Genomic DNA, 22,292 nt, shown 5'->3' with positions numbered 1-22,292 from the left:
ATAAAATAATTGTTTTTTATTGAGCTGCTTGCTCACTCCCCAAATTTGATTCTGTTTTCATCCCGCACTAATTTGCTCTTTTTCCCCCCTTGTCTAGGGATTAGTGGCTTCATCCTCTACTTCAAAAGAGGAACAAAAGGTTGATGCTAATTCTACATACTCTGTAGAATGGGATAACCATGGATGGTTTTAGTGAGAGTTGCATTCTTCCTTTGGGTATGAGAGAAATCTTATTTTTTAAGGTCTACTTATTATTTTTTGACTTTTAGATATTGTAGAGTACTTCTAAAATTTAGATCTTCACAGGAATTTTTGCTTTTTTGAAGGTTTCTCTGCTTAATCTAATAACAATTTCTTCAACTTCGGCAAGAGTAATTGATGTCATGGACAGCGAGGTCTGTTTGCTGCCACAAGACATCTGATAACAAGTTGATATTTTGATTTATATTTAACTTGTTCTGTATTCAGTCAGGTTCAAGATTGTTTGGGTTCATTGGTGCTGGTGCCACAGTTGGCCAACTTTTTGGGTCATTGTTTGCCACCGGAATGGCTTCGTTGGGGCCATGTATGATTGCTTGTTCAGCTCCTTGGAAATTGTAAATTTGCTTAACTCTCTTGAGTGGTGGGTTTTAATCTAAGGTTCAATCCTTGCAGTTCTATTCCTATTTGCTGCTTTGCTAATGGAATTTGCTGTACAGTCATCAAAAGGGATAAACAAGGATGTATCCCATAATTCCCATCTTCCTGAGGAATTAACTCCCATCAGGTCAGCTATATCTCTAATTTTTTGATTGCATAAGTGACTAAAAGATGGTAAAATTCTCTAGGTTGTGTTCATAATTTCTCTTGTTCTTTTCTTCTTTCATTTATTTGCTTCTTTTTTTTTGCGTATTTCCTATAATAACAGTCCTAGCCTTAATGTAGTTAAACAGCCTTGAATCTATATGCTGACATGTGGTTTATGTAATCTGAATAATAAATATATAAATGACAAGATTCTGTGTAAGGTTGCATAATAATCTATATGTATATTGTAAGGTTGAATAATAATCTATATGCACTACTATGTATATTGTAAGGTTGCATTTAATGTTTGCACACATGCATAGAGTTTTTAGCATCTCTTGTGTATATGTGTATATAAATATATATATAAATCATTGTTTGATAAGTAGCTTTTCTGGTACACTATCGGTGACTCTTAGTCTTGACCAACAAAAATATATTTGTGTGCAAACCTTTTTCTTTTAAATGCAGTTTAAGTTGTTTGCTCTTGTTAATTTGTAGGGCCCTTGCAGATCAGTTGGAAGGCACCAAAGAGGAGGAACATAAAAAGTATCGTGGCATGGTGGTAGAATATATTATGGTACATGGATTTTGAAAGGAATAAAACTTTTATCCATGACTTTTCCCCCCTTTTGTTGAGAAAATTGATCTCACACCCTTTCTCCATTTCTCCACTATATGGTGTTCTTAACCATATTTAGTATTTTCTGAAAAACTATTTGTTTTTTATAAGTAAATTAACCATATGTTATTTATTCTTCCATAAGTAAATGGACTGCAGTAATTAGTGCATTTTGAGCTCTAATAAGCATAGAAGGGCCGAGAATTTACTCTAATTATTATTGGACTTTCTATTCATTGTTCTGAGTTGTCTCCTTTTGAGCAATATTCAGATTCTCATTAATGTGCTATTTCTAGGTTAACTGTTGTGGAGGTACAAGAGAAGCTTTTTGAAATCATGGTTTGATTGGTCCCAAACCATAGGCATTAGTGATTGGCATTCTATTATAGATTTTATTGATTCCCTTTCTTTTCATTTATAACGATTGGAGCTTGTAATCTTAATACTGTGTTCACATCTAGTGTGCATGAAAGTACTTTCTCTCTCTGAATAAATTTTTATTACTTGTAGGAAAATATAGTGTTATAATGTAAAAATACTATTCAGGAATTGAACTGAAAACGTGATAGAACACAGCAAAAACATGGGAGACCAATCTTCCTGAAACTTAACCAGCGACCTCAAAGAGAGTATATGCAACTTTTGATACCTGACATGATGAAAGTTTCTATTTATGCACCATATTTTCTTCTGTCAAAATCTTTTTGTAATAACTTTTTTGGCTGGAAGAATTTTGAAACATGGAAATACCAGGTGGAGGTTTTACATTTCTATGAATTTCTTTTCTTTCATAAATACATGTCTATGACATTGTTGCTTTGGTTAATATGAAATGAATAATTAGCTATCATGAAACTTGAAGAGAAGCATAGCATGTTTAAATTGATTTTTGTTACTGGGTTGTGCTGCAAGAGGGTATTGTTAAAGTGGGTGTTTGTGACATACATACATGTGTGTATGTCTTATTGGAGATAGGTACATAATGGTGCACGTAAAAATTTAACTTTATTTATGAAACTCATTCCTACTGTTAAATTAATGACAATATGACTGTGGATGGGCTTGATTTTTACGTAACTGACATATTTGGTGATGGGTTATATGATTCTTGCAAGGATGTAAAGTTTGGTACCATGAAATCTCGGGCTATACAATTTATTGGTGCTGGTGCTCAAAATTTTAAAGGTAATCTGATCCTTCTAGACAAGATGAATCTTAAATGTGGTCTTTAGGTGAACCTTTGTACACATCTTCTGTATACTTTACGTCCGTTATTTTCCTAATAAAAAATTCAGTATTACTAGTGTTGCAACATGTGCTTCAGTATGCCAGGTCGTTTGTGTTTGGGGCTAATTTCTGTTTTATTTTTAATTTTAATTTTCTTTTAAACGTAGGACAGGCAACTCAATCTGATGTCATGTCACTTTGATTCCTGTTCTTCATTTTCCTGCTGTTTTTATTTATTTATTTTAAAACTTTTAACCTGGGGTTTGGTGTGCTCAAAAGGAGAATGTCATTAAAAAATTGATTATAGTTTGATCCTTTTTTGGTTTACCTGATACAATGTTGCAGGTGGCTGTTGGTGATGTTATATATATTGAAGCAAATAGTGGAGCAGTAAAGAGGGTGGGCAGAAGTGATGCTTTCGCTACAGAATTTGACCTTGAAGCAGAAGAGTATGTTCCACTTCCTAAAGGAGAGGTTCACAAAAAGAAGGAGATAGTTCAGGTCTGTTTTCATTTAGCTACTAGTTTTTTTGTGTATGTTGCATATTCTTAAATTCATAAGTGACATACTGATTTATAATAATAGTGTTGGACATTTCCTGACGAAGTGTGTTCCATATGAGATCAGGATTCAAGATAGTTGCGCATTTCAAAATTTTGACTGTGAGTGTACTTACTAATTGCAGCATTTCTTTCATAAATGCCATATCGACATTGTGTGAAGCATATGCCATCAAAATATAAAGAATTTAAGCTGCATATTTGTTTGACCTATGAGGGAAATGCGTTACAGAAATTATCTGACTTGAAGTCGCTTGAATTTCTCTTATGACTGCAGCCGACCCAAGGATGATATAGCTAGAATTTAATGCCTCTTAAATTGGCTGAACTTATCAGCTTCTGACTCTTGCTGGCTTATTAAGTTGTTGAGCTTCTTATAGGATTTGTAACCATTAGGCCTGTTCTAAGTGGTAAAGTGGGGGGGTGGAATTGGGTGGTTCATACAATCATATTTTGCTCAGCCAAAGAAAAAAAGGGAAAGAAGAGAGAACTAGGAGAGAGAGAAAGAGTGAGACTGAGCTTAATGTATATAAGCATTGCTTTTGGTTCATACATACTAGTTCTATTTGTTGTTTATCATTAAATCCTATATTCTATGGTATCTTACTGCAGATACAAAGATGCTAGCAAAACTTCATTTAAATCCTCGACAAGTTGCATGGCTTGCTTATGCACCTGTGAAGAACAGCCCTGAGGATGCTGCTAAGGTAAGAATATTGTATAAATATTCTGTTTGTTAGCTATTCTGGAGGGTTTTCTGAAGAAAAAAAAAAGAATGAAACATCTTTTTTGACTAAGACAAGTTATATTCTGATATGGTGGTTTATTACATAATTTTTTTATTTTATAAAAATGTCATACAGTGCATTTCCTTGATTGATGGCATAGGGATTTTATGATGTTGGAACTAATTAAAATTCATGCCATAGTATAAGACAGACTACCCCCTTTTTTCTATGACTGAATATACATTTGACGTATGTTTATATGGTCAATATATGCTCCTCCATACAAAAGATGCACTGCACCAAGTAATTTGCCTCTTAGTTGCTTATATATGTTTGGTTATATTAATTCTTGTATGTGATGCTTTAATTACTTTGATCTTCTGTGTTTTTAATAATGCTTTTGTCATCTGGGCCTTACCTCATAGTTGCGTAGGAACCTTGACTTAAGTTACTTTGATGTTTTAAATTCTGAACAGGAATCTTATAAAAATTTCTGAATATAATGCTGTTTTCATGCAGAGGGACTGATATGAACTGTCCTCATGGCATACCTGTCGACTTGTTGGACCGGTTGGTTATTATCCGAACACAGACTTATGATGTTGCTGACATGATAAAGGTTCAACCCAAATTTTGTCTTCTCTCACTGTCTACAATCAGGGGCGGAGCCAGGAATTTTTGTTTGGGGGGGCCAAGTTGCAACACTAATATATTTATCAAGACAACCCCATACACACATAAATACACATGCTTTTTTTATTATATACACACACTTTTTTATTTGATAAGTTGTATATATACACACATCCAACAAAAAAAGAGCTTAATATTTTCAATCAAAATTATGTTTGATAGCTATCTTTCATAAAATTAATAAAATACATTTTCACAATTTTCATAGTGAAATTCTTAAAAAGTTTCATTTTCTATAAAAATTATCAAATTTTATACTATTGTAAGTAAAATTATTCAATTGAACTAATGTAATTTTCAAAAACAAGAATGATCCAAAACTTGGAGGAACAAATTAGGGTCCAAACATATTTGAAACTATTTTGCTTTGACCCATTATGTGGCAACTAAAGAGACATTTCATGTGTAGTTTTACTTGATAAGTTGTATATATACACACATCCAACAAAAAAAGAGCTTAATATTTTCAATCAAAATTATGTTTGATAGCTATCTTTCATAAAATTAATAAAATACATTTTCACAATTTTCATAGTGAAATTCTTAAAAAGTTTCATTTTCTATAAAAATTATCAAATTTTATACTATTGTAAGTAAAATTATTCAATTGAACTAATGTAATTTTCAAAAACAAGAATGATCCAAAACTTGGAGGAACAAATTAGGGTCCAAACATATTTGAAACTATTTTGCTTTGACCCATTATGTGGCAACTAAAGAGACATTTCATGTGTAGTTTTAGTGACAATAATTTTATAATGAGTCAATGACTTGTTAATCGTCACATAACAGGTTGAAAAAGATAAATTCAAACATGTTTGATGCCAAACATTTTCAAATATTTAACAGATATAAAAGCACATTTTACAATAAAAAATAGAATTGCAAAAAATAAAGTTGTCTCTATAACTATTAGCCTAATTTTTTTTTTAAAGCATCATTGGACTAATTCAAATACTTAGGGGGGGCTAACTCTTATTTTTGTAGACTAAATTTTGAAAACATTAAAATAATTATATATATATATATATATATTTAAAAAATTTTCAAAATTTTGGGGGGGCCATGGCCCCCCCCACCCTTCAACGTGGCTCCGCCCATGTCTACAATTTCTCTTCAACTCCTAACCATATTATCATTGTCCACATACTAATATTTGTGGTCTTTGTTACTGTCAGATTTTGGCTCTCCGTGCAAATGTGGAGGACCTAGTAATAGATGACGAAAGTTTGGCTTACCTGGGTGACATTGGCCTACAAGCATCCTTAAGGTTTGGCTTAATCTTTAGATTTGCTGTTTCTGAGTCCCATCCCTCAAAAGATATTTAGTGACGCTTCTGTCATCTCTTCAGGCATGCAGTTCAGCTGTTATCGCCCTCCAGTATTATGGCAAAAATGAATGGCCGTGACAATATCTGCAAGGTAATAATATGATTTGGATTAATCTGTAATCAATGTGATTGAAGATGATTTAAAATATGAAAGAATTCTTCTTCCATCAACTACATTAGTAATTTTGTTTCAATTTATATGATTTATAGGTGGATATTGAGGAAGTGAAAGCTCTCTATATGGATGCAAAGTCTTCAGCAAGACTTCTTCAAGCGCAGCAGGAAAAATACATTTCATGAAAATTCTAAACAATTTTCCCTGAATGTCAAAGGTAGTCTGGATTTGGAAGTAGCATTATTTAGGTTCGGTTAGCTTCTCTGTCGTGGGTTTTGAAAGAGCAGGAGCTTTTGGTCAAAGACTTTGGCTTCGTTGATAATTAATGTGTGTAAAGGCGAAATGTTTCAAAGTGTTCCAAGCTACGGGAAATTTGTATTTGTCACATGAGTAGTGTCATGGTTATGCTGTCAGCAGCAATGCAAGTGGTGAAACTCTAGTTGTTGCACCATTCTGTTAATGAATGCATCGGTGTATGGAACTAAGCTTTCAAATACACTTCATATTTACCCTGGAAAATTACTAACCCAGTTATGTGATGATCACTAATTCTTTACTTTATTTACCAATTTTTATGCGAATCTGTGTGAGCTTTATTTACACCATGGAAGTAGCCATTGCTTTATATTTTCTTCCTGACTACTGTGCTTCACATGCTACTTGAAGAGATACTGATCAAGGGTAAATTGGAAGATATATATATATATATATATATATTGCTCGAGTTGTTAAAGCATTACTATATAAGTCCAATTTCAACATCAAACGTGGGTTTCCTGAAATTATGAACGAAGGAAAAACTAATAATTTGGTTTTGATGGTGAATGAGATAGTATGTATCCTTTCATTCCTTTGCACATAGACATTCTTAAGGGTTATGTGTGGAGAGTATTGCAGGACATAATCATCCGAACTCGTCTATAGAGTGACAGATTATTTTCTTATACGTAGGCAGATAAAAAAAATAAAAAGTTTGGCCAGGTCATTTCAATTACGCAAACTTAAAAATGCTCACTTTATTTTTATTATGCAAATACCAAAACACAAAAAATTCTTTAATGTGTTTTCATTTTTTTTTTTCTCGACCTCTTTCTTTCTCCTGCACTCTCACGCTCTCCCTCTTCTTCCTCATCACACTAACCACATTGCTCTCCCCAACCCTCGTTGTCACTTACTTTCACCCCAGCCTTGCCACTATCAAAGCATTGATCTGACAAACCATAAGTGGCTTCTATGTTGGCATCCACAACGGCTGCATCTCTTGGGGTGATGAAATGCTCGAAAACCCTCTCAACTTCAGCGGTGTGGCTAGGTCAGTAGCCACACCCCTCTTGCCCCCAACCACTTTCAAGAATGTTGCACTTTTCTCCAAGAAGTCGCGATTGCTACCCAAAAGATTTTTTAATAATACATGTTAAGATATTTGCTCTTATTAATATATCATTGACATACTTAGTTGATTTGAATCCACAATTTCACCCTTTATGTTAAAAAAAGATAAAAAAAAATGCCATTTAAAGTAGGGTTCATTAACAAAGTTTGTAATGACTTAGGAGTTATAAAACATTCATTTGATGCAAAATCTAACAAAATTATAAAAAAGTGAAATTCGCGGCAAATAAAAAAATTACAAAATTCTTTGTAAGATTAACTTAGTGGTAAAAAGTTCTTGTGACTCATCATACTTGTAAGGTCGAGAGTTATAAATTCGAGTAGTGACAAGTCCCATTGTTGTGCGGATGACCCAATACTATGATGAGTTGAGTCTAAGTAGGTTCGGTGCAATAAACACACTTGCGATTCCTTTTTGGGACCAATGAAATATTTTTTTTATAAATTACAAGAGTTGGGAAAAAAAAATTTAATATCTTGTTTTCGCCCAGAATACAAGCTTGTTTCTTTGCCCGACCCGAGAACCCAGAACCCGGAACCAAGCCACCTTCAAATAGAAACGTTATAGCAGATGAGGGGAGCTAGGGTTTTTGCTAGGGTTTAAAACTCGAGTTCCTACTGGGGAAAATCTTTTCCCCCAAATGCTCTGTGTAGGCCGAGAGTATACAAAAATAGAGCATTTGGGGGAAAAAAAAAAATTCCCTAGTAGGAACTCGAGTCTTTAGGACTCCAGTTCCAACTGGGAAATTTTTTTTTTTCCCCCAAATGCTCTGTTTAGGCCGAGAGCCTGCAAAAACATAGCATGAAAAAAATTCCCCGGCTGGAACTCGAGTCTTTAAGACTTGAGTTCCAGCTTGGGAATTTTTTTTCCCCCAAGTGCTCTGTTTAGGCCAAGAGCGTACAGAAACAGAGCAATTGGGGGAAAAAAAAATTCCCCAGTAGGAACTCGAGTCTTGGGGAACTCGAGTCTTTAAGACTCGAGTTCCTACTGGGGAATTTTTTTCCCCCAAATGCTTTGTTTTTGTAGGCTCTCGGCCTAAACAGAGCATTTGGGAAAAAAAAATTTAACAGTACGAACTCGAGTCTTAAAGACTTGAGTTCCAGCTGGGAAATTTTTTTTTCCCAAATGCTCTGTTTTTGTAGGCTCTCGGCCTAAACAGAGCATTTGGGGAAAAAATTTTCCCAATGGAACTCGAGTTTCAAAGACTCGAGTTCCACTGGGGAAATTTTTTTTTTCCACTCCCCTGGATGTAAAAAACTGCTGAATAGGTAAAGCAGAAACTGGGAAATTGCTGAGAATGTAATCTATAAACAGTCATTGAGAGGCAGAGAAGCCGAGAATGTAAATGCACTTAAATTACATCAAAATGTGCTCTCAATAGGCACGAAACTATAGAAACTTTTACAGTCTCTACATAAACGTTGTTTTACAATGGAAATGCACTTACATCGTAGCAAAAGGCATTCTTAATATCAACATTCTAAACATGCCTAACCACGCTTAATTTGCAGTTCTAACCATACTACTCAAATCATAATCTTCATAAAGGTACATTGGATTAAGAATTACAAGTACATTCAACAAAAACCAAAAAGTTCACATAGCCAATACAAGTACATTCAACAAAAACCAAAAAGTTCACATAGAGCCAATACAACGTAGTCACTTTTCCTAAGATCGGCGGTCCGCACAACAAAAACATCGTCCTTGGAAGCATGCCTGAAAAACGTAGAGTAATCACGTTAGGAGAGAAGATAGTAAACATTAGGTCAACATGGAATGAACAACAAATATTTAACCGATGCATAAGTATTTGCCATCTACTTACCTATTGTGGAACATGACCGCTTGTGGAAGCGCCACGGGACTGCGGACATTTTCTGCGTGTTATGCCCAGAAGCATGACACAGTCCACATGTCTGCTTGGGCTGACTCTCTATCAAATTTGCATCCTCCCTCCGCCATCCCGGTTCTCGATCCTTATTCCTCACTCCATCCATCTCATTCCTTATTCTCAACTTCACTGGTCGACCTTTGGCCCGTAACAATGCTGGATTAGGCAACCACTTTGGCCCTATGGGATCCCTCCACAATGACTGCGACTTAGGAACCACAAATGCATGCTCATAAGTGTTAATGGCATTGTTCAAACCATAACACGGGTGAATATATGTGGTCGAATCAATATTTAAATAGTCACATACTCTAATTGCTTGTGAACATGGGATCCCTATGTTTTGCCATTTCCCACAACTGCATGTTCTTTCCTGTAACCGAACTTCATAACTGTGGGTTCCCCCTCCTGCACTACACGTGTTGAGTTGGGTAACTACTTGAAATATCAGCTCTTCATTGCTAAATGGCTTGAGATAGTGTTTTTCAGATTTACGCTTATTCCCATCCCACTTGGAGAAGGCATATTCACTCAATTTCTTACCCTAACTGTGGGTTCCCCCTCCTGCACTACACGTGTTGAGTTGGGTAACTACTTGAAATATCAGCTCTTCATTGCTAAATGGCTTGAGATAGTGTTTTTCAGATTTACGCTTATTCCCATCCCACTTGGAGAAGGCATATTCACTCAATTTCTTACCCTCTGAGAACTCAAAAAGGTATTCTTTGTGACGGTCGTGGAAGTATTGAACAAGTTTGTTCCAAGTGAACTCAACCAACGCAGCAATAGGAAGGCCCCGTGCACCTTTCAGTACACCATTGAAGCACTTTGATATATTAGTTGTCATTGCCCCAAAACGTCTCCCACCATCATGTGACTGGGTCCACATATCCACAGACTCGCCCATTAGGTATGTGTATGGAAGATAATCTTAATTCTTTTCCTTGCAATCCTTCCCCGTCAACTTCTTCTTATTTCTAATGGCCTCAATTTCCGCCTGCTTAATGGTCTCCATTATGGTATAAAATTTCACTGCCTGACTAGCATATCCGGCTTTTAACGCCGCTGACTTTAGAGTCGAGTTCTGAAAATGTGTGTTAAAGTTGCTAGCAACATGTCGAAGGCAGTATCTATGAAATACCAGTGGTCTTCCATCATCCCTTCTAGGATAGTTTGCAATGGTGTTTTTGATACTGAGATGTCGGTCAGAAATTATGCAAATGCCTTCGTTAGGTATCACGCGGCCAATCGCATCTCTGAGGCATTGTAAAAACCACCTCCAACTAGACCCTGACTCAGAATCCACAATAGCAAAGGCAAGAGGGAATATCTTGTTGTTAGCGTCGGTTGCCATTGCAACCAACAACTTTCCCTGATATTTACCATACAGATGGGTCCCATCAATGCTGATAACCGGCTTGCAATATTTGAATCCATCAATGCTTGGACCGAAAGACCAAAACACATAATTCAAAAATACTGTGTCATCTTCACCGGTGGATGTGGTACGATAGAACACCTGGGTAGTCGGATCTTGATCAATATATGCCATTAGCAACTTTTGCAACCTTTGGTAAGACTCTTCCCAATTCCCAAACATCTTCCCAATGGCCTTTTGTTTCGCATCCCATATCTTGTAGTAAGAAGGCTTTTTTCCCTCATATTTCGACTCTATCATAGATCTGAGATGCTTAATTGGGGTAGTGTGATCCTTATATAACTTCTTAAGGATGTCATCTGCAATAAATTTACAACTCATCATTCTACTATCATTTCGCACCCTAGTCCGTATACACGTGTGAGGACCCTTGTACACGGTGACCATCCATAGATTGTGGAACTTGGGCTTCATGACTACGCAGACATACCACGTGCATGACTCATCCACGCATTTCGCACAAAGTTTTGTCGTGGTTGACCTACTGATCATAAAATATTTGTTTTCCTTGAGGGCACACTTTGTTAATACGCGTTGCACCTCCATTTTATTGGCAAAAGTCAAGCCTTTGCACAAATTCATCCCCTCTCTCCAACTAGACACAAATGGTGTCTCAATATGTGAAGGATCAACCATATTTTCCCAAGTATTTTTTGAAAATGACAAGGCAGGTGGTGAGTACATAGGGATTGTGTTTGTAATGTTTTGGACACTAAGAACATTGTATGCATCAGGTTTACTACCATCCAATGTCTCATCGTCATCAATGTCCCTCTCAAAGTCCCTAAAGTCCCCTTGTTCAATCCTGTCTTCAATCTCATCTCTATCGCAAAAATCTTCACCGTTAATGGCAATATTTTCATCAACATAGTCATCGTCATCATCATCATCATCATCATCCTCATCCTTGTCCTCATCATCATAATCATCATCATCCTCATCCTCATCATCATCGACATGAACATCTTCATTGGCATGAACATCATCATGCTCTACATGTGTAAAATACTCATATTGAGCATCTGGAACTGTAACTTGTAAACTTGTTTGTGTTTGTTGGATTTCCTCAATACCAACTCCTGCACGTGGCTCCAACTGTATGTACAACTCAATGTTAATTACTTCAGGTATTCTCTCTAACTTATCAAACATGATCTTCACATGTTTGTCTGCTTCTATCGCCATATACTTGTAATTAATCCGGTGCTTCAGGATTTCATTTGGCATGCGATAAGTAATGTGTATGTTGTGCATAGCAGGGTTCTCACACAACTCTTCCATAACCATCATCTTCAATTTGTCAAGGGTCTTCAACCTACGATCAATTTGGGTATAATAGGTCTTTATACCCGGCCCTTCAAATGGCAATCCCTTGTTCGCATTGGCATTCTTCAACGGACCACCGTAGTATATGATTATATCAATTTCAGGCATTGTGAACCTGTTAAAGTCAAGTTACTATGTTAGTTAACAAACATTTTCAAGTTCCCTGATCTAAAAGAAACTTGAAGTAGGTCTTTAACTTTCTAATAAAAAGATGCGGCCGAGAAATTTTTATAAGTTGCTTTTCATCATACATACAAACTGAACATTTTTTCCTACAATTTTGGCTATAGTACGACTATATTTAACAATTGGACATATACAAATCCATCTATCCTTCCTATATACAAGAAGCTAATTACAGCTGCATGGTATGAGAGGCAAACACATGTAAAGCAAAAGATAATTGCAAACACAATTTTTTGTAACACATACAAAATTGCAAAAGATAATGGGGGACTAAATAATTGCAAAAGATATATCATATAATTTTGTAACACAAACACAGCCACATTTTTTGGTAACACATACAACCCCCCCCCCTCCCCCCAACAAAAAAGAATCGAGACCTTTTCAGTATTTCAACATATTTCATGCTTAAGACATTAGTATCAACTGAAATCCCAGTCAACCATTTTATTAGATTCCAAGACTACCTTTAATAACCACATCAGAGTGGACCTTTTAGCCTAATGAACACACGATACACACTCATTACAAATTAAATCTGCTTCAACATTGTGACTGTTCTTAACAAAAGCCCCTTCGAAAATGAATAAGAGAACCTTTGCTATTATGTACAGACCACTTTCATAATGATTCCATGAAAAGTCGTTACAAGATTAAAGTCCATAATATTTTGTTCACACATACACATCTATATTAACCTGTACTACAAGTACATAGCACATCAGAGTGGACCTTTTAGCCTAATGAACACACGATACACACTCATTACAAATTAAATCTGCTTCAACATTGTGACTGTTCTCAACAAAAGCCCCTTCGAAAATGAATAAGAAAACCTCTGCTATTATGTACAGACCACTTTCATAATGATTCCATGAAAAGTCGTTACAAGATTAAAGTCCATAATATTTTGTTCACACATACACATCTATATTAACCTGTACTACAAGTACATAGCATATTTTCTAACCTTTAATCAAAAAGAAGTAAAGAGAGCTTATTATTGAACAAAACGGAAGATACCAGAACCTTGATTACCTTAAATATGCTATTTAATGGTATTGGACAAATATTTACTTCTTACATGCTCGAAAGCAGGTTAACATTCTACTTAAGAGGAATTTCCAATACGCTAAGGCTGGCAGCATGTTTAACCCATTAATCAAATACAAAGAACCATCTGGTAGAAAACTACAACTAATACCCATGGACCGAAAGACATTGAGAACCACTGGAAAGTTTTCTACAATTTACATATATATCTACTCATCTGCGAATTTTGCAAGCATGGAAATCTAATGAAAGTTATTAATTTGTAATATGAGCTTATATATCTTACATATGTTGGTAAGTCAAAAGCCCAAAATCCTTACAAATAAATAAATTTCGTTACAGCTCAGAATAAATCAGATAACAAAACTCAAAACACATAAATTAACGCAGCGTTTGGCAGCACAGAATGGGAACATGAATTGTGATAAGAAGTCAATAAAAAGATTTAAAGACACTAAGAACCATTGGAAAGTTCTCTTAGTGGCAAAACCCATACACAACTAATACCCAACTACAATAACAATCAAATCAAAAAACCCATACTTGAAATATGAAATTGTTGAGAGGGAAGAGCAGTGAGAGAGGCAATGTGGTGAGTTAGAGTGAGTGAGAGGTGTGAGAGTTAGTGAGGCTGAGTGTATGGGTGAGAGTTGAGGATGCTCTGTTTTTGGGTGAGAGTTTAGTGAGGCTGAGTGTGGACTGAATAATATAGTCCCAGGAGAACGCATTAGTAATATATTATACTACTATCTATTTTTGAGTGTGGACAGAACGGGTTAGTAAAATAGTTCCAGGAGAACTCGAGTCTATAAGACTCGAGTTCTATTCAAAATTTATTAAAAATGATGTTTGCTTAATTAAATCTCGAGTCTTATAGACTTGGTTTGTGCCAAGCAAAACTCGAGTCTCTAAGACTCGAGATCTGTTGAAAATTTCCTAATTCCTGTAATCCAATCTCGAGTTTTAAAGGCTCGGTTTTTACCCTGTAAAATCGAGTCTTAAAGACTCGAGATCTGCGTGGCAATTTTTGCCACCTCAACAGTTCAGAACAAATGCAAAGCGAGTCTTAAAGACTAGCTTGTTAAGTTGAATCTCGAGTTTCAAAAACTCGAGATGTTAGTTTTCTTAATTCTTTCAAAACGTTCCTAACTTACTATTTTGAATCACTGAAGACATCTGTTATGCACAATACCTCTTATAGAGCCTTTTATTCCTAGCTTTGAAACTTACACTTGTTTGAAGGAGCAAAGCAATACCAAACGTTCAAGCTCCCATAAAAGAAGAAAAGAAAAACGTTTAAGCTACTGGAAATCTATCCGGTTCCCAGAGCTTGTTATTACAGAACAATCAATTGATATAGGATGAAGTCATTGGTCATAAATGTATGATATTAAGCCAAGGACAATTTTTCAGTCTCTATACTTTATTAAGACACCCAAGCCAAGTTATAAGAATTCTACTGAATGGACAGGAATGACAAATTTTACAAATTGGTAACTTTATTAAGACAGATGAGTTGATGAATCATGAATGTGGTATATTTGAATGACATAAAACGAATTTTCTTTGCATTGGTTATATATTCTTGAATAAATAATAATAATTATAAAATTTAAAGAGTAAGACATTATTTTTTTTATTTTTTATTTTAACTAGTAAGTTTATTTGGGTTTGATACCTTTGGTAGGAACCTTGGGTTCCGTTTTTTAACCAAATTTATACCTACCCTATAAGCCTATAGGAGACCTACCTCTCATATGTATCAATTGGGTTTTTCAATTGAAATCCTGACAGTTTTCACTGGAATCAAAATAAATTATCAAGACTTTTATAGTAATACAATAAAATGTATTAATAAAATTAGGACAAAGTTGAGTTACAAACATGTTTGTAGTTAATAGCAATAGCTTCCACTAAAAAAACTAATATGATTATATATTTTGGAAATCTAACCTTTGGATTGTATGTTTTTTGTTTTCTTTACACTTATGCCAAATTTTATGTCAATTGGATGTTATTACTATTCGATTCATAAACTTATTTTTTTATGTAAAATTTTAAATTTCAAAAACTTGAAATTTAAATATTTGATTGATGACATAATTATTGATTTTAGATTTTCTAGAAATTTTGTAAACATGGAGGATATAAGAAGAAAATATAATGTAATGATGAATTTATCAAATTTACATTAAATAAAAATATATTGAGTAGAGTTGAAGCAAAACTTTGTCCATATGTTTAGACTTTCCTCTTTCACGTCACAAGACAAGTTTAGGTGGTCTCCAAGTAGCAAAGGTACATTCACGGTTAAATCAGTTTACTTGCTAGATTAAGAGTACAGTTTACAAAATCTGTTTTCTTGCTAGATTAGAATGGAGGAAATCATGAAGATTAAAGGTAAATGAGAGATTAAAGCCACTGTCATGGGAGATTGCCTGGAATATACTCCCACAAAAAAAAAAAAAAAATAAATAAAAATCTACAAGAAAGTTTTTTGAAGCCGATTATGGAAGAAACTCAACCAGGTCGGTTTAAAACCAATTTTGATGTTGCTATTTGATAATGCAAAAATGCAAATTGAAGTGATTACCAGGGTATGCTCTTGTGGGAGAGCCTTTGATGCTTAAGTTTGTATTCATTTATATATTTTGTATGGAGTTAATATTTGTAGGTTTTTTTTCCTCATACCTTAGCAAATGAGGTAGATTGTCCATTTTATAAGTGGCCTAGGTAGCCATTATGCTCATTCTCAAAAAAAGAAAAGAAAAGAAAAGAAAAAAGGTAGCCGTTATGCTTATAAATGTCTTCATATAATTAGAGGTGGTTATTACGCTGGGTGTAACAGTCACTATCTTGATGAGAATTCTTTGATGGCCTATAACATGCTACTAACCCTGTAACTCAAACACTTTCCTCTCCCTAGATCTCCAAGCACTTTGTGCATCAGTGCATGATGAGGTGTCAATTTAGCTACAAGACTCTTGACTGATTCTTGATAACAATTGTATTCTCTTTTTCTTAAATAATCTTTCAATTATCTAGTGTGAGAGACTTGCATTCTTCATATCAATTTCTTATAAAAGCATGTTTTCCACGGTTGATGATGCATCTCACTTTTTTTTGAAAGTAATTTTTTACTGTAGCTCAAACACTTTCCTCTCCCTAGATCCCCAATTACTTTGTGCATGAGGAGCTGTCAATTCAGCTACAAGACTCTTGGCTGATTCTTGATAACAATTGTATTTTCCTTTTCTTAAATAATCTTTCAATTATCCAATGTGAGAGACTTGCATTCTTCATATCAATTTCTTATAAAAGCATGTTTTCCACCATTGATGATGCATCTCACTTTTTTCCGAAAGTAATTTTTTATTGTTTTTTTTTTCTAAATAAATAATTTAATATTGTTGAAAAAGAAGAAAAATTTCAACTGGTTTTATCTCTTAAATAAATAATTGACTATTGTTGGAATTTTGATACCTGGGTCACATATTAATTAAATAGTAAAGTTTCACAATGAGTAATAATAACAAAATAGTGAGTGATTTTCTTAGTTTTCCTATGTGATACATAGATTATTCAAAATTTTACATAAAATAAATTTTAGTTTTTACTAATATTATTGAGATTATCGTAATAATTAGTGAGTCACTCAAAACTTTTTTATTTTTTTTATATACAAAATAGAAATTCTACTCTAACCTAATCTAAGTGTATATGTTATTTTAAAAAATAATCAAAGTGTATATGTGTGTGAAGTCTCTCTTTTAGAGACTTGAACCTTAATTCTTACCTCCTCTCCACAAGAATTTTATACATGTGGAGTCATCATGCCAAGAACCTGCATTGGTATCACTCAAAACTTTTAAATTAACTATCATCAGAGATGCATAAATTGAGCCACTAAACATAAAGACAATTTATATTAAAATACAAAACTATTATAGATAATTAAAATAATATTAAAATTTATTTTTGGTAATAGAATTTTAAATTCTTTAAAACTAAAATAATAGAGTTTTACAGAAATTTAACTATCTTAACAATTAATAAGATATCTAAAAATAATAATTAATAAAATAAATAGAATTTTAAAAATGAGTAAAAATTTCTATTTCTTAAAATATTGGTAATAGGTTTTTAGTTATTTTAAATCATTCTAATAATTTATAAAATAAACTAATTTAATAAATTAATGAGAGTGTACAGCCATTTATGAATATGAACAAGAAAACGTCGCGACACCTTTTGGCTTGCTCCTGGATGCAAAATGAGGTTGTTTTGAAACGTGATTTCACCGATTCCATTTGAAAAGACGTCATTATGCGCTTGGGGTGATTTTCTTTGCACAGTTGTGTCTTCTTTGCTTTGTCCCAACCCATTTTGTTCTCTTTCCGCCACTACAATTATGTCAAAATAAGAATTTTCTTCTCGATTAATTTGTGCCTACCTGACTACCTCTCTATTTCTTTAAGCCTTGTCAATATATGTTTTCTTAACACAAAATCTTGATTCACTTAATATAGATAACCGGTGAAAGGGACTCCTCCAATGGTGACCCACAATGGTTCTGCTTCCGAGTATGCAATTGCAAGATGATAATTGTAATACGAAACAGTTGTTACCAATCCAAGGCTAGGGAATGTGGGAATGCTGTTGGCCATTTTTTAGCTAGAGGAGCAAAATTATCTCATGATTTAATGGTCTTGATGGAAGATGTAATACTAGACATTCTTCGGGGATTCTAGCTTTTTACCCCTATTTTTAAAAATATTTGGCAATATGCCCATGTTTTGAAACTATATAGGTTCATGCCCCTGTTTCGATACTCTATTTTATTAAAATCGAGTTTCAATAAAAAAACTCGATTGGTAGAAAATCGAGTATGGTGTGATCAAAATTAAAAAAAAAATTGCATGGAACTTGAGTTCCATACCTATAGCGGCATTCAGGAAGACCTATAGTAGCGTTTTAAAGCCCTATAGTGGCGTTTTCATGCAATTTTTTGTTTTTATAAGTTTGATCGCCCAATACCAGGTTCAAGGGGGAAAGACCTATAGTGGCATTTTAAATGGAACTCGAGCTCCATGAACTCGAGTTCCATGCAATTTATTTTTTATTTTTTTAGGTTTGATTGAGCATAACTCAATTTTAAACTAATCAAGTTTTTCATTAAAACTCAATTTTAATAAAATCGAGTTTTTCATTATTAAAATTGAGTTTCGAAATAAGGGCACAGACCTATATAGTTTCAAAATAGGGGCATATTGCCAAATATTTTAAAAAATAGGAGTAAAAGGCTAGAATTCTCGACATTCTTCATAAACTTTAGACTGATTTAACGTTGAGTAATTAATGAAATTCTAGTGTTCTTTCTAATAAAACGACTTTTTTTTTTTTTTTTTTCCCTAAAGGTAAGTTTGTAATCTTAAAAAATGTAAGTTTTTTTTTTTTTTTTTTTTTTTTTTTTTTTTTTTCCTTTGAATAAATAATTAAATACTATTGTAAAAACTAAAAAGTAGGATTTTGCCAAGAGTAAGTTTTCTAGCATTTTTTTTTAATTCCTAAATAAATAATTGAAAATATTCATATATGAGTGATGTGTTAATTCAATAATTATTTCACAATAGATAATAATGACAAAATTGAGTGGTTTTTGAGTATCAACATTCGAGTTTCTAAAAATATTGCTATTTTAACTTCTAAAAAGCTACTTTTTTTTTTGGGAAAAAAAAAAGCTACTTTATTATGTATTTTAACATCCCATTTCATAATTAAACTTATATCCTATCTACTAATATAAAGAACACATGAAAGAATATAAACCAAAAACCCGCAACAACCAACCACAAAAAATAAGAGTGATGGTGAATTATTCTATCTGGGAAAACCAACCATGGCACTGATATAACTATTGGTCCCAAATGTAGATGGCACTCCTTTTATGGGGTGATTACCAATGTTACAATGTATTTGTAATGAGAAAATTATATACGGGAAGAAATGAGAGTCCATCTATTTATAAACTCTCTCATGCCTCTTAGTAATAGACATATCCTTTCATGAATATATATGATAGGCCAAAAACGTATTGACCCCTTGTGATGAAATTAATTGATTAATTAGCCAATTTTATTACTTAATCAAATTAACATGCAAACACGTGGTAGTACAAACAAATCACCAATAACTAAAGTATGTAGCGGAAAATAAATTGACACGGTGATTTGTTTACGAATGAGGAAAACCTACACAGCAAAAACCCTACCGGGTGATTTTAAGGTCACCACTCCTGAGAATCCACTGCTATCACAACAAGTGGTTACAAGTAAAGATATCCCAGTACCTTATACCAACCTACAGTTGAACCCTTACCCCAATACCCAATTGGACTTGTTTTGTAGTGACAATCTCTCCTTGTAATGCACGGCTCCCAGTACGTGACTAACCAATTGCGCAGATCCCAATACGCGACTTCAATCACCAACTAAAGAAGATTGTTGGTTACAAAGTTCTCCAGTTCATCACAAGATGAAGATCGAGAAGATGCTTGATCACAAAACCCTACAGTGCATAAACACAACAACTTCTTCACAAGAAAGATGAACTAGGGCAAATTCTGTCTCCGGTCACAATGTGCTTGAATAAACTTTACTCAACACTTGTGCAACTTGTTTCACATTTGACGGCCCTTAAAATAATCCTTTTATATGTCTAGGGTTGTAAGAAAAGAAAGCCCAAACATACAATCATGGATTGGTGTCAAAACAGAATTGAAATTCTATTTTTTATAAACCTCAACAGATGCCTAGCTGTCGAGCTACGAGCTTCAACAGCTCTTCAGGGCTCGATAGATGACTAGCTATTGAGCTTTAATGACAGACACTTTCTTAGTTTGAATATTGGACAGACTTGCATGGCTTTAACACTTTATCTTGAAACAAGGTTTCTTGAAGTATTAAACACATCTTAGATCTATCCAGTTACAAGTAAAGTGCGTTTTGTCGAAAGATTAGCCAATTACATAAAGTAGTGACATATGTTCCTAACAAGTGAATCAGATATGTCCTAACAATCTCCCCCTTTGGCAATCAGTGACAAAACCACAACAAACAAATGACCATATGAGAGAAGTCATAAATCACTCAACTCATATTCATTTGTTGAATACAATAAAATCTATCCTAACACAAACTCTTGAAAAACTTTGCAAGAAGAGAGTTTATGGCAAGAAAGACTTTGACAACCTGTATTTTGAAACACTTTAAACAAAACTCATTAAGGCATTTTTGTATGAAACAAAAATAATAGATTGCATACAAAATATAAGAAACATGTCTATGAAGAAAGAAAAGAAACAACACATGGAGAGATAGGTGAAAGAACTGTAATAACAACCTCAAAATGTATATATATAAATAAGTACAAGGTTTGCTATCACAATATGATCACAAGATCTAAGGGACAAGAACAAATATCTAAAATAGAAAGAAAAGAAAAGATACATGAAATCCTCACTACATCCCTCAATGTGCACTCTCCCCTTAACAAAAATCTCTTATACTAACCCTCCCCCTAACTATGACTACTCTCATAACCAAAACCTGCTCCCCCTTTTTGTCATGAGTGACAAAGGATAAGAGTGTCAAGTAGACATCTTGTCAGAGTTGGAAGAGCTAGCATCTCCATCCTCATCATCATCATCATCGTCATCATCCTTGGATGCCTCAGGTGACTCGGGAGGAGGAGAGGGAGACTCTACAAAGCCATCAAGGTGAGCCTACCATCTAGCAATACGACTGACACGGGTGTTCACTTGACACAACTCATTAGTGAGAGTGTCAAGGCGAGCATTCATGCGCTGAAGTTGCGCCATGATCGCGTCTAGAGTCACACCTCCTGCTGAAGTAGAGGGAGCAGAGGTGGATGGAGTTGAAGGAGTGGTAGGAGCTGCCGTACCAGAACACCTCGATCAAAACTGCACCTCGCTCCATTTAACGGTAGTGTAGTCAATGGCACACATGACAGAGAAGTGGTCGGATAGGGGAAAAGGAACAGAAAAATGGCATAAAATCTGCGTGATAGCTGAAGGGAAGATGAGCTTATCACGGGTCGCCGCATCCCTATACATATCTATAATAGAAAGAATAAAATGTGAAGGAAAATCTATAGTGAGATGCTCAAGAAGGGAAAGCAAAAAATTGAGCACGAGACTTTATGATAGAGTTATAGTGAAAGAGAGGGTGCAAAACAAAAATCATCACCATGTTCATGAATCCAAGACCTTTAGCAAAGGTTGAACATGGTGTAAACTGACGATCACCCCAATCAGAAGGGCACTTGTAAAAAGTAGAAATCATCTCACCTTTGGACACAGTCCTCAGACGTTCACAACCAGGGTAGTCAAGATGCTCTACCCTCGAGACACAGAACACATCCAATACCTCGAACTCGAGTATGAAAGAGAGATACAGAAGTATCCAGTCCATGCATGTTGGAGTAGAACTCTTGGACTAGCACGGAAGGACATGTGACCGGGATGTCACACAGTGACTCCCAACCCCGACTACAAATAATAGTGGGTAGGTCAGTGTCGGAGAAGTCTGACAAGATGACTCAGCATTTTGAATGAATGCCTCGTCTAGAAAAGTTCTTTGAGAAGTCCTTACGGGCATCCTCATCACGGAACTGAATAGAAGAAGGGGTAGGATCAAAAGACGAAGATGCCTCGGAATAAAGAGGGTTCTAGGACGGAGCAGACTTACATTTTGGTGTCATTGATGCATTAACGTAAACTAGAGAGTGAGGGGGAAGAAAAAAACACTCAGAAAAGTCCTAAAAATAGTTCAAATATATAAAAATATTGAATATAAAGGACGTATGCATGAAAATGCATGAGCATGTGACTTGCAACAGTAAAATCATCATAGGCTCAGCC

General features: G+C 34.6%; 3 protein-coding genes and 1 long non-coding RNA gene across 6 annotated transcripts; 3 read left to right on the top strand and 1 right to left on the bottom strand.

Annotated features, from left to right (window-relative positions):
• Positions 1 to 182: 182 nt before the first annotated feature.
• LOC115959159 lies at positions 183 to 3,849 on the top strand. 3 transcript variants are annotated; one of them, XR_004084773.1, is made up of 5 exons: positions 183 to 216; positions 327 to 395; positions 469 to 596; positions 699 to 766; positions 1,288 to 1,578. XR_004084773.1 is itself a non-coding variant. In XM_031077473.1 (5 exons), the coding sequence occupies exons 1-5, from the start codon at positions 379 to 381 to the stop codon at positions 3,820 to 3,822; spliced, it is 303 nt and encodes a 100-aa protein (XP_030933333.1). In that variant the 5' UTR covers positions 327 to 378; the 3' UTR covers positions 3,823 to 3,849. The 3 variants fall into 3 exon arrangements, 1 of the variants encoding a protein (XP_030933333.1); XM_031077473.1 differs by lacking the exon at positions 183 to 216 and adding an exon at positions 3,808 to 3,849 and having other exon boundaries at positions 473 to 596; positions 1,288 to 1,366; XR_004084774.1 differs by lacking the exon at positions 327 to 395 and having other exon boundaries at positions 189 to 216.
• On the top strand, positions 2,503 to 3,513 carry LOC115959160. The gene is made up of 3 exons (XR_004084775.1): positions 2,503 to 2,593; positions 2,981 to 3,136; positions 3,473 to 3,513. It is a non-coding gene; the product is annotated as an uncharacterized LOC115959160 (long non-coding RNA).
• On the top strand, positions 3,848 to 6,642 carry LOC115959158 (ruvB-like protein 1). The gene is made up of 5 exons (XM_031077472.1): positions 3,848 to 3,902; positions 4,443 to 4,542; positions 5,795 to 5,886; positions 5,968 to 6,037; positions 6,157 to 6,642. Exons 1-5 carry the CDS (start codon positions 3,892 to 3,894, stop codon positions 6,244 to 6,246), a joined length of 363 nt encoding a protein of 120 aa, XP_030933332.1. The 5' UTR covers positions 3,848 to 3,891; the 3' UTR covers positions 6,247 to 6,642.
• A 3,637-nt stretch (positions 6,643 to 10,279) lies between these two features.
• LOC115961901 lies at positions 10,280 to 21,230 on the bottom strand. The gene is made up of 3 exons (XM_031080802.1): positions 21,139 to 21,230; positions 11,796 to 12,227; positions 10,280 to 11,609 (listed from the first exon to the last, which is right to left on the bottom strand). The coding sequence occupies exons 1-3, from the start codon at positions 21,228 to 21,230 to the stop codon at positions 10,280 to 10,282; spliced, it is 1,854 nt and encodes a 617-aa protein (XP_030936662.1).
• Between the last annotated feature and the right edge of the window lie 1,062 nt (positions 21,231 to 22,292).

This window comes from Quercus lobata, chromosome 9, assembly GCF_001633185.2.
Source record: "Quercus lobata isolate SW786 chromosome 9, ValleyOak3.0 Primary Assembly, whole genome shotgun sequence".
NCBI lineage: Eukaryota > Viridiplantae > Streptophyta > Magnoliopsida > Fagales > Fagaceae > Quercus > Quercus lobata.
Note: the sequence above shows the minus strand (reverse complement) of the source record. Positions and strands in the feature narration are given on the sequence as shown.

Coding starts and splice junctions, on each gene's coding strand:
- LOC115959159 (XM_031077473.1), top strand. Junction 597..698: donor TGTTCAGCTCCTTGGAAATT/GTAAATTTGCTT, acceptor TTTGCTGTACAG/TCATCAAAAGGGATAAACAA. Junction 767..1,287: donor GAGGAATTAACTCCCATCAG/GTCAGCTATATC, acceptor GTTAATTTGTAG/GGCCCTTGCAGATCAGTTGG.
- LOC115959158 (XM_031077472.1), top strand. Junction 4,543..5,794: donor ATGTTGCTGACATGATAAAG/GTTCAACCCAAA, acceptor TGTTACTGTCAG/ATTTTGGCTCTCCGTGCAAA. Junction 5,887..5,967: donor GGCCTACAAGCATCCTTAAG/GTTTGGCTTAAT, acceptor TCATCTCTTCAG/GCATGCAGTTCAGCTGTTAT.
- LOC115961901 (XM_031080802.1), bottom strand. CDS start 21,230: ATGGCGCAACTTCAGCGCATGAATGCTCGCCTTGACACTCTCACTAAT. Junction 12,228..21,138: donor GTCAGTCGTATTGCTAGATG/GTAGGCTCACCT, acceptor TGACTTTAACAG/GTTCACAATGCCTGAAATTG. Junction 11,610..11,795: donor GTTCCAGATGCTCAATATGA/GTATTTTACACA, acceptor TTTTTGCGATAG/AGATGAGATTGAAGACAGGA.